The sequence below is a fragment of the Dioscorea cayenensis genome, chromosome 5 (genome assembly GCF_009730915.1).
Source record: "Dioscorea cayenensis subsp. rotundata cultivar TDr96_F1 chromosome 5, TDr96_F1_v2_PseudoChromosome.rev07_lg8_w22 25.fasta, whole genome shotgun sequence".
NCBI lineage: Eukaryota > Viridiplantae > Streptophyta > Magnoliopsida > Dioscoreales > Dioscoreaceae > Dioscorea > Dioscorea cayenensis.
Window position 1 is genome coordinate 27,308,192 of NC_052475.1, and position 14,699 is coordinate 27,322,890.

The window sequence follows — 14,699 nt, forward strand, 5'->3', positions numbered from 1 at the left end:
TGAAAAATGAAAAGACGAGCTAATAAAATTGATTATTCGCATAACTTTTGAAAGCCACTATCTTTCTGGGAAGCCTAATTGTGCAAGCTTTAATTGTTTCAACCATCCACGTAGCCAATTTATATATTTTATACTGTTATAAGTTTTGGTGGATGACTGACCAAAAAGCTAATTCGTAAGTGGTGTCACATTCATATGTCATGGTCCAAATTTGCATCGTGAAATTATTTTTTCTAATTGAGACATTTTAAAAGTAAAACACATGAAACTCATTCGCATGCGACAAAAAATTAATTATAAGTCATTTAAAATTTCAAAATAGCTCAGAGGGATCCTTTGATATGTAAATTTATTATAGTTTACTTTTCGATACATGCAACGGATATAGTATTTTTTTTCATTTAAAATTTGATATTTTTGTATAATATTTGATATTTCTTTGAAGTTTTTATTTAAAAAATTGAGAGTCATTTCCGTGAACGTCAATTACTTTTATGATAAAAGGACAAAAAAAATATGATGTCAGATGGATTTTCTGTAAATACTCAAACTAAAACTTTTTTTTAAATAACTAATTTGGAAAAAACTATTTGTTCATTATGTAAAATCAAAATAAGTTTTTTTATTTATTTTCAGTTATTTTTAGATTATTTTAGTAACAAATTTAGGTCCATTGTTTTATGTTTGTTATTGCATATTTGAATGTAAAAACCACATAATCTTTCTAAGGTTTATTAGGTTAGTTCCAAAGATAAAATCTTAGATAGTTTAAAATTTTAAATAAATCAATTTTAAATTTAAACTTTCAAATATGTAAAAAATAAAACATCTTTCAATATTTTATTCCGAACAAATTTAAAACTAACTCATGTTTCTAAAAATCAAATGAATCAAAACTAAAAAAATACATAATTTTTTATAATTAAATTTATAAATTAATATTTATAATTTAAATTATACCTAACCATATGTATCAAACTTATCATCATATCACCAACATAAAATACAACACAAATTTATATCATCCTAAAATATAATTTTACATAAATAATTCAAATCTAAAAAAAAACCATTTAAAAAACAAAAATATAGGACCTATAATTATTTATACAAACAGGCATAAACTAAAAACTTCACTCGTTATCAAAAAAATAACAGATAATCACCATACTAAACCTATATTTACAAATTGCAACAATCCAAAAAATTAATTCCAACCATCAAAATTTTTTCTATCCTCATCCTCCCTTAAATCCGTCTACTAAAAAACACTATATTTATTAATAGATATAATTGCCATACAGATCCTAATTGTGTACTTTCTGCCTTTTTAGACCTTGTAATACTTTTAAGTACATTTAACTCATATTTGATCGAGTTGGGACTCTCGAGTGCGAGGCGTAGATGGCATTATCTTCGCCGTTTCTTTTGAGCTAGCATGGTTTTAAATATTCGCTGTTAGGTACAATTAAGTCCTTATATTTGATAGAGTTGGGTCTTTTTAGTCCCCCTATTTCATAATAAAAAAGTCACATTCGCCGTTAGGTACAATTAAGTCATCATATTTGATCGATTTGAGACTTTTTAGTTCCCCAATTTCGTAATAAAAAAAGTCACGTCGGCGCAAAAGAAACGGCAAAGTTAATGTGTCATCTATGCCGGAGACTAGAAAGTCCCAATTTGATCAAATATGAGAATTTAAATATACCTAAAAGTATTATAATGACTAAAAAGGCAGAAAATACATAATTACAGGGACATGTACGGCAATTAAACCTTATTAATATCTCCATCTCTATTTTTTTTTTTTATTTTTTATTTTTTAAAAAAATGGATAACCACATCCATTCAAACTCCATTTCTATTTTGACTGTAGTTCGATTAAGACTAATAAATAAATAAATATATATATATATATATATTTATTAAAAAAAATCAAAAAGAAACAACGTGTTGGCGAGGATACCCGCGTTGTGGAATGATACCAAGCATATTCCCATATTCCTCTCCCTCTAGTTCTCTCTGTCTCTCTCCCTCAACAGCTTGATTCCTCTCAATTTCTCAAATGGCTTTCATCGAATATACTCTCGCACAATCCCTTTCCTCATCCTTACCTTTCGCTTTATATACCCAAATCAACCAATCTAGTCCTCATCATCCCCAAAATCCTCACTAGTCCACTCCTCCGATGGCGCTCAAGGCCGTGCACGTCTCCGACGTCCCCTCTCTCGATCAGGTCCCGGAGTCCCCCGTTCTCTCACTCTCCTCTCCCCGTCTTCCCAATGGTACTACTAATACTGCTACCTTTGTCTATCAATCACCATTGATTTTTTTTTGCAATAGTGGTTACCTAAAATCGATGGATCTGGTGCAGGGGCGGAGATCGGACGCAAGGCTGAGAGGTTCTTGGTGATCGGGCATCGTGGGAAGGGGATGAACGCGCTGGCGTCGCAGGATCGACGCTTGAAGGCCGTGAAGGAGAACTCCATCTTGTCCTTCAATATGGCCGGCCGTTTTCCCATTGACTTCGTCGAGTTCGACGTTCAGGTACCATAACGCCGTTATATATATATATATAGACGTAGATATCGTCCGTTATGTTTTCCGTTGTCTCACGGCCGTTACTAAACGCTGTTACTAAAAGGAGAATGACCGCCGTTATATTTGCCGCCTTCTCCTCCGGCGGAGGTACTGCCGTGCGAAAACTTACAGCGGCGAGTAATAGCCGCGGTTTTTCTCGACACGTGGGACCTTAACGTTGACCGGGTTGACCCGTCTGTTTATTTCTAGATGGACCACGTGTGCGATTCGTGAAATATACACACCGTATAAGAATTTTTAGTAATGGTTTTGGACTCTCGTGTTCGTCTAAGGTTTTATTTTCTTAAATTTTTTTGGTGGGTAGAAAATTTAAGTATGTGATTATGGTTTTTTAGGCTATTGATATTTGTTTAAATATTTATTAAATTTATTGTTTATGTACTTAAATTTTTAAAATTTGAGGTGATTGTCACTTATTTTTATATATATAAAAAAAATTGTTTGATGAATTAATGGCTGGTAGTGGTTGGATCTTTAGAATTTTGTGAAAAAAAGTATTTTATCAAGTTAGAATTTGTAAAAATTTGAAATTTTGGTTTTTTTTTTTCCATATTGGAGGATTCGTAAAAATAGTAATATAAATTGTAGAAAAGTAGAGAATATGGTCTGCCAAATGAATTAATTAAAAGACACACCAGGCCACTGCGCAATTATAAAATGGAAAAAGAAAGGCCCACCTGGGATGAATCTGTTTGTCTGGGTTTGTCCACCACTAGGTGCTGGAAGCCTGGAACTGGAACCCCACCATAGATGATCAGAGCCACAAATTGAGGTCCTGAACTCCTGCTACTCATGTTTTTTATTGGAAAGTGTGGGTAACATTATCCACTATATCTGAGTCCTTTTAGATTTTACCAAATATATATATATATATATATATTTTTTTTTGACGAAGTAAGTTAATGTGATCATGTGGAAACTTGGTTAATGATGCTAATTACACTGATTGAAACCCATTGTTAGTTTTATTTCTGTTGGAAAATACCTTTTTTTTAAAAAAAAAATGGATAAAAAATACCCTTTTTTGTTGAAATATTATCACAGTTTTTTCTTTAACTTATCACTTGCACTTTTTATCAGGTTACAAGAGATGATTGCCCTATTATTTTCCACGATGATTTCATCCTCACTGAAGAAAATGTAAGCCTCTAAAGTCTAAACTTACTGTTACTAAATCAGAGCAACTTTTCTTTGCAAAGTCTGTTTTTTTTTTCATCTTTTTATTTGTTTTGGTTATGGATATTTATTTGGTTGTTTGATGGGTTTAGAATCATACTTCTGAGAAGCGAGTCACAGATCTTACTTTGGAGGAGTTCTTATCATATGGCCCTCAGAGAGAACCTGGCAAAGTATGCTCTATCACAAACTTTTGCAGCAAAGACTATGCATGGATGGAATTGGAGCTAATTATTTTGTCTTTGTTTTGGCATTACAGATTGGAAAACCATTGTTTAGGAAGACCAAAGATGGCAGAGTTTTTAATTGGAATGTGGAACTGGATGACTCATTCTGCACATTAGCAGAAACATTTCAAAAGGTTGACTCCCATCTTGGTTTCAACATTGAGTTGAAGTTTGATGACAATATTATATACTCTGAAGATCATCTCACTCATGTCTTACAAGTCATCCTGAGGGTGAGAAGATATCTATTCCTCTGCATGTTTCAATTCTTCCATGTTGTTGTTATGTTCTTACTCTTATCACTTTCATCTATAGGTGGTTTTCCAATTCGCCGGCGACAGACCTATCATTTTCTCTAGCTTCCAACCCGATGCCGCACAGCTAATTCGGAAACTACAAGACGTGTACCCTGTATGTTAACCTCAACATTTATCTTCTTGATGCTTTGATAGATTGATGAAATGTAGCTTTGATGACATTGTTGTTCATCTGTTTATTCATTCAGGTGTTCTTCCTCACAAATGGAGGAACACAGACATACACTGATGTGAGAAGGAACTCATTAGAGGAGGCCCTCAACCTATGCCTATCAAATGGCTTACAAGGCATTGTTTCAGAAGTGAGAGCAATCTTCAGAAACCCAACCATTGTTCCCAGAATCAAGGAATCCAATCTTACTCTTCTAACCTATGGACAGCTAAAGTAAGCCATTCATTCTATTCAGTTTTGAAAATCTAGTCAACATCAATGTCAGAAATCATGTACTAAAAACTGTGTCCTGCTACTCATCTGCAGCAATGTTCCTGAAGCTGTATACATGCAGCATTTGATGGGAGTAAATGGTGTAATCGTTGATCTAGTGCAAGAGATCACTGAAGCTGTTATGGACTTCTCTAATTCTTTAGATGAGGTGAAAGAGAATGATAAAGGGGTGACCAGGCCTAATTTTTCTCAGCGTGAGCTTGCTTTCTTGTTAAAGCTCATACCTGAACTAATTCAGCAATAAGGAGTAGTGAAATATATTATTATTCAAGGTGGCCATACTCAGATGCAATGCAAGGCACTTTTTCTTTTTTTTTTTTTTGTTAATTAGGGGCTAACTACTGTATATACATTACATATGTATGCATACACATGCTATGTTTATCAAACAGAAAACCAGGGATGTCACCCTTTTATTCTATGTTGCTAGAACTTACAACTCCTTTGGTTTCACAATTTTCACTCATCTCTCTCTTCCTTTTTGTTTTTGGTGCTCAACTTTTTGGTATTTAAGACAATTTGGATTTATTCATCCTAAAAGTTCATATTTATAGAAAGTGTTATTCAAATTTGTTTTTTAATATAAATGAATGAGCCTCGAATCTTCAACTTTGCCTTTTGAAAAGAATATGAACCCTCAATCTTCTATCTAGAAAAGACAATAATCATTATTTTTTTTATAAATATATTAAAATATTAAAATGGTTCATTTATTTTGGGTTGTCCATTTTTTTAGTTCTTCTAATATAAAATCTGTTTTTTGGTTTTCATACTTGCACATTTTCATAATATTTTGATCTTAATAATATTGAAGTATCATTCAAATCATATAAATTTGAGAGGTTGTTTAATGCAATCAATTTTTATATATATAAAATAATAAATTTGTTTAATCCATATGTTCCTTTCGGTTTTTAATAAAATAAAAGCATTCATGGTCTTTTGTTTCCCTTGGTGGATTGATGTTTTACATTCAATAGTCTCGATCTAGTTTATAAACTTTTTTTAAAAATTGATAAACCACAAATATCATTGCAATTTGCAAAAAAAACAAAATATCCGACTTAATAAATTTGAACTAACTGAATGTGCAACTAATATAAATTTTTTTTTTTTGTAATAATGTAGTAAGCTGTGTACATAATTGTTATATTAGAGAATCCAACCCAATCAATTTCTCTTGTTTTATTCAAACTCAAGTCATCATATTCATGAGGTATATACACAAGGCTGATTAACTTTAATATTCATGTCAAACCACTGTATATATATGTGTGTGTTACGTGTGTAGAGTTTTGGATATATATATATATATATATGATAAGACAAACATTTTTGAACTAAGATGGGCTAAACAAGCAAACTTTGGCCCGATGATGCTTACAAAAGAACTTAAAAAATTCTTCAGCCTTATATTTTCAAATGAAAATGTATACAACAAATTTTTTTTATTTATTTATTTATTTTTATTTTTTATTTTTATTTTCTGGCATGACAAAGCTCTCTTTTTTCACATTGTGAACCCTGTTTGTTGAAACCTCAAACTTGTCCTAGTTATTCTATGAAACCATACCTTTTGAAGTGCGTAACTTGAGAGCATATGTTCCCTCCCTCTTCAGTAACTTATAGAAGACCACAGAGTCTGATGCTTAGAAAGTTAAAGAACTTTACGGTTAGATCATTCTATCATTTGCTTAATAATGAAGGAATAAAGTGTGCTCCTGGGTTCCAAATTCTGAACAAACTCTTTTTACAGAGAATTAACTTGTTCAACTAGTTGGCATGGGGACTATAAAATTTTGACATTTGATAACCTGACTAAGAGTGGCTTTAACAACTTACCAATAGCCACACCAACGACTAAATGGTTTATTGGTATACGGGTCATCAATAGAACTCTTCACCGAGTGGTGAGAATTCGATTATGGGTTGAAGACATTTCTAGGAGATGTGAGCGGTGGTTGTGTACGGGTGATCCCAGCGCCCATGTGCGCACGAGCTCCACCCCCACTTGCTCCACCGAGACTTGTGCATGCTCCTAATAGTTTAGCAGGACCTTCAGGTTGTCTGTTCCTCTTGTCAAAAAAAACTTACCAATAGCCACATGTATCCTTTGTCATGTGGTTGAGCAAAAAACCAAAGGCCATCTCTTCCTCTAATGCTCTCATGCAACCCACATTTATAAAACCATTTTTGATGAGGTCTTGGTCTATTGTAATTGTTCTGCTTGATGGTCTACGTTTGGCCACCTTAGATTTCCAAACTTGAGGCCTCATCTTGGAAGGCTTGGGGACTCTTTGCCCACATATATAGTTGGATAGAAATTGATGTATTTTTTACCAACTAGCTACACCTATTTTGAGACTAACTTAACTTTGACTATCATAAAGATTGATTACTAGTTCGTTTTTTGGTTGACTTAACACTGAAGATATGATGAAAATCTTTTTGGAGTACCATGTAACCAAGATCAAGTGTAACTTGATTTCCTATGTTCCACATCTTGCATTAAGGTGTGTCCTCATGCCACTAGCGAGACGTCCCATGCTCTTTAAGTGGTATACCTATCAAAGCCACCATGTCTATATAACCCTATCAAAGCTACTTGGATGTTAGCACTTGGAAGCTCTGTCTTTTCTATCCCCCCTCACGGTTGTTATATTGTACAGTTGTTCAATCATTACCGAACTTTAGAGTTTCCTATCTCACGTGGCTCATCAATTGATTTTTTTTAGTATCACATTTTAATCTACTTATAGTTGCAGATTTTACGTGTGTTGTTTTCTGTTTGTCTTAATTTATATTCTCTTTTATTTTGCTTAATTTATTTTAAATGATTTATTCACTTTTTCCACAAAATTTAGGTGGTTTACCTAATTTTTAAAAAAATTAAGCTTAAGTGGAGACTCAAGTCAAGTAATTCTATAAATCGATCTAGGTATATTTTTTTAAGGGGAATTTTTTTCTTTCAATTTGCACATAAAAACTTTGATATTAAACAATCATTATCACAAAACCATTTTATTAAAAATAATAATAAAAAAAAATAAATCCTTGACCAAAATGATCGACGACCACCATTGATGGCCACTTGTCAACGGAGAAGCCAAGATGATGGTTAGATCAATCACAGTTAAATGCCAGAAATAAGTCTCTCAACAGACAAAGGCATTCTATTTTATTAATTGTGTGGTCTCATTTTGAAAGTTACATATTTCTCTATTAATTTATTGCTTTGAATTCTCATTGCCTTGCTTCAATGCAAAGAAGACATTGACAAACCTTTATGGACTTGCATGTCTTGCTTTGTCAAAACCCTAACAAACTCCTACATATGAACTTCTCTCTCTCTCTCTCTCTCTCTCTCAATATATTTATATATATATATATATATAAATGGGAAATTGAAATATATTTCAATTACATTCATAAAGGATTGGGAAAACTAGTTTGCTAAAGCAAGGTGCTGAATATCATGAAAGATGAGTCTAGGGGAGGGCAAGTTGATTCTTATGTTAGGCCACCAAACCTAACCCTAATGTGTTAGAACTTCATATATATAGATTATTTCAAGCAAAACCTAGCTTAAGTAATTAAAATAGACATAAGATCCTATATGACCTATATGTCCTAACCAAATTAGGTATTGTGCTTAACATATTGTCTACTAACTCCTTGAAAATATGAAATTCTTGAATGTCCGAAAAAAAAAAAAAAAAGAAAAGAAAATTTTGTTTTCAATAACAATCATTTCAATTTGTTGTCAATATCAAAGTCATCTTTTTATTGTTTTTTATTTTTTATTTTTTTATTATAGACTTCCAGTTCTCAAACTTAAGAGATATTAGACAAAATTTGGAGAGGAAAAAAAAAAACATAAAGCATAACAAAGTAGTACTGTTCCAAATTAGACCAAACAAAAGCCAAACTTGATCCTTCAAAGGAAAGTTTAGAAAATAAAGAACAATAAATTATCAATAACTTAAATGTTTCACACTTCTTAAGTCAATCAACAAGTACTACAAACCTTAAAATCCCATGGGACTAATCTTTGAAAACTTGCAAGCAAGAGAATCACCTTTCAAACTTTTCTATCCAAGCAACAAAATAAGGAAAAAGAAAAAAGAAAACCATTCTTCTATCTTTATATTTCTACATACATACATACAGAACTCTAAAGTTTCTTTTCACCAACCAACCTTAGCAATTTTCAAACCCTTGAAAGTAGTGAGTGGATAAAAATTTTATAGATCTTTCTTAACATTAATTAAATTAAAAAAATACTTAACACATCATAGATATATTCATATACATACACATGAAAAGAAACACTCTTTTTTTGTTTCCATATTAAGTTCTTCAATGGCTTTTCATACTGTAAGAATTAATATAAAAAGGGTCAAAGCTTATAAACAAGGAAACAATTGTTCCCAACTTGGGGGTCCTATCATTATCAATAAAGATAAATATATATATATATATATATATATATTCTTGCAAGATATAACCCTCAAGAGCAAGACAGAGAGATCTCAAGAGCACTTTGTCTTGCAAGGATTAGGTTCAAGGATTGTTTATATGAACCACAAAAGAAGCACAAATTTCCAACTATGAGAACCATTGTTTCTTCACATACAAACACAGACACAAACACACACAAGTTGGACAAAGACATTCCCTGATATTAAGATGCTTGTAAAAAGAGGCAACAAGTGATGGTGAGATGCACAAAAAAGTGCTACTCAATCCCTAATTTCACGTGATTAAATTCAACCATTATTTTGTTCAACAAGCTCTACAAGGATTGTCTCTTAATAATTTTCTAAATTTAAAATGTAATTTGAAATAACCGGAAAAAGAATTAGAAAAGTGTTTTAGTTTTCCCACTTATTATGCTTGCTTGTTTGGACAGGGGTGACATACAATTTTGTTTTTTCATTTGCTATGTTCAAACTATTTTTGATGCCATGAGATGACCGAAGTTATTGTGGTAGGCCAAATGAAATGGATATTTTTGACTTAATTTACATTGTTTTTTTTTTTTCAATATATAAATAAATAAATATATTTATTTATTTATTTATTTTTGAATTCCAAAATCAAATTCTTAAGCATAAGTATATTCTTACAATTCAATTTACTTTTTATATAAAAAATATTAATTATGTTGAAGAAATAAAAGAAATCATGAAATACAAAAACAAAAGTTTAAAGAGGCCTGAACATTATTATACCTTCAAGAATCAAAACATAACTTTTTCTTTTTTTAATTTCAAAATCTATGAACATAAAGAAACTTCTAAGAAAACCCACACCCATTCACTTTGCAATTGCACACTCAACAAAGAACCACTTTGAAGAATTACAATCTTTATATATCACCACATGATATGCTTTTCCATCATCCCATTTCCAAGATTCAAAGGGAGATGGAAAAAGGCTAACAATACATTCCCTAACACATGCAAACCACTTTCATTTGAAAACCCACTCAATCAATTAAAAAAATTTGCAACAAATTAGACAAAGTAAGAGCTAAATTAAAGAGATTAACAAATTCACTAAATCATACCCTACTCAACACCCAATTATTGCAACTCCTTTTTCTTTTTTTAAATCATCCACCAATGTATATATCTATATATATATATATATAGATATTTAGATATATATTTATATCTTCACATCTTTCATATACTAGTATAACATGCAGTACATTTTTATTTAAAATGTGAGTATCACTTATAATTAATAAAAACATCTGATATGTCAAAGAAATCAACCAATATGTAAGTTTTATGTATACAACCCTCAAAAACATGGGTCCGGATATATTAAATAAGCCAACCGATTTATAAATCACAACTATATATATAACTCTTAATAACTAAAATATCAAAAGTAATTATGAATTTATGCATGCATAACATTTAAATTATTTTTTATTAATATTATTTTTTGAGTATTTAACATGGTTGTTTGCTAAAAACCACAGATTTTAAACTAACAAAAAAAAATATTAAAAATCTTATTAAAAAAAATAAACCTCTCATAGTATATGCTATTTGAAGTCAAAATCACTTATTTAAATGATCAATTTCTATCACTTGGATCAATCCGCAGGTAATATTTAAATTGTTTTGTTAGTTGATGATATACAACCATGCTTCAAATATCATATTAAAAAATAAATCAAAAAAATAAACATAAAAATAACATGAAATATTAGTTTGCATAGGTGCTGACTTGGCTACTCAAATATGGAAAAGGGGAGAGGACGGAGTGGTTGGCAAATCATTTCTCTTTGGTTCCTACAAACCCTAATCAACACTCTCACGCAAACCCCTTTGACCAGACAAAATTATTTATTTTTTTAATATAAACCCACTACTTTTTTAGTTTGATGTCTCACGATATACTTTCTATTTTATTTAATTAAAATAATGGTTCATAACAGGCGGAAAAAAAAAAAGTAGCCGCATTTCTGTCCTAACTTTTATCACTCTTTCTCTCTTTCTCTCTTTCTCTCTCCAAGTTTGTGCTATGTCTCTCTCTCTCTCTAGAAGTCACTTTGTATAGCGCAAGTGGAATCTGACAAGACTTGTTTGGATTTTAATATAAAAAATTTTTCAATGCTTCCTCTCAATAAATTCTTTAACTTTTTATTTTTATTTTATTTATTTATTTATTATTTGTTTCTTATGAGATGGAAAAGGTTTCCCTTCTCCCTACGGAAGGAGAACCATAACAACAATTGGCAAATGTCAATGCAGAAAGGAGCCTTCTTCATGGCTCCACCTGATGAAATTACCTTAATACCATTTGCAACTGGTCGAGTTGCCCTCCTACCTAGGGTTTTCTTGCTTCATGATTAGGATTGTTCTTTGGGTTCTCCTTTTTTTATTTTTATTTTTTTCCAATTTTTAAATAATTGGTGTAAGGGGGTTTATGCTATCTCTTATCTCTTTTTAATTCTTCTTGCTTCCACTTAAATTTAGAAATTATAAATGGATTGATTCTCGCCTAATTATCCTTGAAAAATCACATTAAATAGATGCCCTGAAAATTAATAGAGATGGTGAAATAGGGCACAAAATCAAGGAATATCTTTGTGAGGGCATCCTTTGAAAGGGAACAATTTTGTCATTACCCCCTCGATGTCCCTTGTTTTGGAAACAAGCGGGTCTTTAAACGCCCATCTCCACCCAAACTTACACATCTAACCCTCCACACTTTATTATCTCATAAATTATCATCTAAAATTCTTGTTCCAAAGAAAAACCAAACAAAATCAAAGGAAAGAAAAAAAAAAAGAAAAGTTTTTTAACATATTAATCTAGATTCTTCATCTTGATAAAAATTATTATTTCAGATATTTTCCAAACAAATCAAGAATTCAAGAGCCTCTTTGTTTTTCTAATATGACTCTCAAGCATAACTTTTGATAAAGCTTCTAAAATGATGATCCCATAGGTTTAAGAGAAAAAAAAAAATACCCATCAATAATCACCTTCTACGCCTAAATTAGCAACTAATGTTGTTCATACTAAACAAATAAGCGAATAACCCCCCCTCTCAGTCTTCCATCTCCGTTTCCCGTATCCTCGTTTCCCAACAATACGTAAAACACACGCAACCTAGAGCCCATATCCGTCAACCCAAAATTTAATAAAATAAAATAAATAAATAAAATCATATGAACCTACGTAACGATGACGTCACTTCCCCATCTCCCCCGAAGGAGAGACCACCCCAAAACACCCTCAAAGACAAAGGCCACAATCAAGAAAAAACCAACGGTAAATGAAACTTATGAAATGAAGAAGAGAAGGGCATTACCGTCAGAAAGGGGGAAAAAGAAAAACAGGCCGTCGCATCAGATCAGTGTCCGCCGTCCCTTCCTTTCGCAAAACACCCCTCAAGTAAAATAGAAATTCGGGAAAAGGAAAGGCTGGGTGTTGGTCTCACAAGTGCTTGATAAAATGCGTCAAAGGATGGGGCGCAGATGGATGAATGGTTTGAGTCTGTCTCACGCCACCCATTTGGGTCGTCGCCTTGCACCCGCAACCTTGCTATTATAAAGCCCCCACTCTTTTCTCCAATTCCATCCACACCCTCCTCTCTCTTTCTCTCTCTTCTTTACCTTCTCCTCCTCCTCAAACAGAGATGGAGAGCAGCATGGCTTAGTTTCAATCTATCTATCTATCTATCTATCTATTTGTCTAATAAACAAACTTGGGAAACAGTTTCAGCAACTTGAGAGTTTATGGAAAAACCTGGGTTTTTTCGTAATGGTGTTATGGTGAAGCTGCCACCAGGCTTCAGGTTCCACCCAACAGATGAAGAGCTTGTCATGCAGTACCTACGCAAGAAGGTGTACTCATGTCCCTTGCCAGCTTCTATAATCCCTGAAATTGATCTTGGGAAACATGATCCCTGGGAACTACCTGGTGAGTATCAGAAATAAACAAAATTCAAACTTTTCTTTTTGTCAAGTATCAAAATTGAGACTTTTTATGTGTTTGTGAATGTTCAGGTGCTAGTGAGCAGGAGCAGTACTACTTCAATTTGAGAGAAAGCAAGTACCCCAGTGGAAGCAGGCATAACAGGACGGCCAGCTCTGGTTACTGGAAGGCCACTGGAAGAGATAAGCAGATATCTGTGGGAAAGGGCGGGCAAGTTGTGGGGATGAAGAAGGTGCTGGTGTTTTACCAAGGGAGGCCTCCTCGTGGTTGCAGAACGGATTGGATCATGCATGAGTACCGTCTCGCCGGCGCCGTCATCACCGGAGACAGGAATTCTGTCATTGTGAGCATGCAAATTCACTTCTTGTTTACTTTAAATGAGATCAAAGAATTGAATGCTTACCTGAAACATTGGTGCATTGGTTTATGCAGAAGAGCGGTAGAGACTGGGTGTTGTGCCGCATTTTCTTGAAGAAGAGAGCTGGCAAGATGAACACTGAATGCTCCAGGGGATTCATTGATTTCTTTAAGCAGGCGAGTTCAAGTAGTTCCTCTTCTTCTTCGGCATCAAGCTGCGTCACTGATGTTTCTGATGGAAGTAATACTAGTGAAGAGGACAATAGCTGCAGCACCGATTCATCTTCAGGTGGAAGAGAAGCTTAAGGCTATCTTTTTTCTATGTCTCACAGTTCATCAGAATTCAAATAATCTTGAAGATGTAACCTTTTGTTATTCTAGAATGGGTAGTCCCTTTGTATCTCTTGTAATTCCTGCTGTTTTTTTTACCCGTAAGTTAGTAACAAGAGAGAGGTTTAATCAATCAAATGAGGCAGCTAACAGTGTTGTTTGATTAACTTGATCTACCTACCTAGTTAAAAAAGCAGAATTCAATCAGACAATTTTATGTATGGAGGGAATGGCATCCAGTGCAGTTAAAAAATAAAAAATAAAAAATAAAAAATAAAAAAATAGAGGGGGAGGAAAAAGGAGAGGAAGAGAAACAGAGCAAGAAAGATAAGGCATAAATCGATGTGGTTTGTGATAGAGATGCCAATGAGGGGGGCCACACTGAAGAATAAGAACCGGAATACAGAGAATGGGTCAATGGCTTCTGGGTCCCTTGATAAACACCCTTCTTAGCCCAGCATATTTGGCATTAGATCTCTGCTTTGACAAGGCAATGGTGAAGATCACATCCGAATAAGACCCTGATTTTGATGTGATTAGTACCTAACAATTGCTGCTCTGACTTCGTTCAAAGGGACCCCAAGCACATGTATTATGTATGATAATGGAAAATACTCCCTAATTAGCAAAGATTAACTTAAAATTAACTCATCCAAGCAATCTTTTTTGTGCCTCAAAAAGAACAGTGTTATGGATCGACTCAAGTTTGTGACTTTGGCTCTAGTTTCTTAATCAAATGTAAAATCTTGAGTAATGAGCAGTTGTACTAGTCCAAATAGCA

The 14,699-nt window shown here is 33.0% G+C and overlaps 2 protein-coding genes across 2 annotated transcripts; both read left to right on the top strand.

The window, feature by feature from the left end:
- The first annotated feature begins 2,018 nt into the window (after positions 1-2,018).
- Positions 2,019-5,243, top strand: LOC120262353 (glycerophosphodiester phosphodiesterase GDPD1, chloroplastic-like). Its single transcript, XM_039270452.1, has 8 exons — positions 2,019-2,285; positions 2,375-2,547; positions 3,682-3,741; positions 3,870-3,950; positions 4,037-4,237; positions 4,320-4,415; positions 4,510-4,706; positions 4,800-5,243. Exons 1-8 carry the CDS (start codon positions 2,189-2,191, stop codon positions 5,008-5,010), a joined length of 1,116 nt encoding a protein of 371 aa, XP_039126386.1. The 5' UTR covers positions 2,019-2,188; the 3' UTR covers positions 5,011-5,243.
- Positions 5,244-12,499: 7,256 nt separating this feature from the next.
- LOC120261595 (NAC domain-containing protein 83-like) lies at positions 12,500-14,051 on the top strand. Its single transcript, XM_039269538.1, has 3 exons — positions 12,500-13,216; positions 13,303-13,574; positions 13,664-14,051. Exons 1-3 carry the CDS (start codon positions 13,033-13,035, stop codon positions 13,892-13,894), a joined length of 687 nt encoding a protein of 228 aa, XP_039125472.1. The 5' UTR covers positions 12,500-13,032; the 3' UTR covers positions 13,895-14,051.
- Positions 14,052-14,699: the final 648 nt, after the last annotated feature.

What these genes read in the sequence shown, in the direction of transcription:
- LOC120262353 (XM_039270452.1), top strand. Translation starts at nt 2,189, where the DNA reads ATGGCGCTCAAGGCCGTGCACGTCTCCGACGTCCCCTCTCTCGATCAG. An exon ending in CTCTCCCCGTCTTCCCAATG is followed by an intron (nt 2,286 to 2,374) that starts GTACTACTAATA and finishes GATCTGGTGCAG; the next exon opens with GGGCGGAGATCGGACGCAAG. An exon ending in TCGTCGAGTTCGACGTTCAG is followed by an intron (nt 2,548 to 3,681) that starts GTACCATAACGC and finishes ACTTTTTATCAG; the next exon opens with GTTACAAGAGATGATTGCCC.
- LOC120261595 (XM_039269538.1), top strand. Translation starts at nt 13,033, where the DNA reads ATGGAAAAACCTGGGTTTTTTCGTAATGGTGTTATGGTGAAGCTGCCA. An exon ending in TGATCCCTGGGAACTACCTG is followed by an intron (nt 13,217 to 13,302) that starts GTGAGTATCAGA and finishes GTGAATGTTCAG; the next exon opens with GTGCTAGTGAGCAGGAGCAG. An exon ending in GAGACAGGAATTCTGTCATT is followed by an intron (nt 13,575 to 13,663) that starts GTGAGCATGCAA and finishes TGGTTTATGCAG; the next exon opens with AAGAGCGGTAGAGACTGGGT.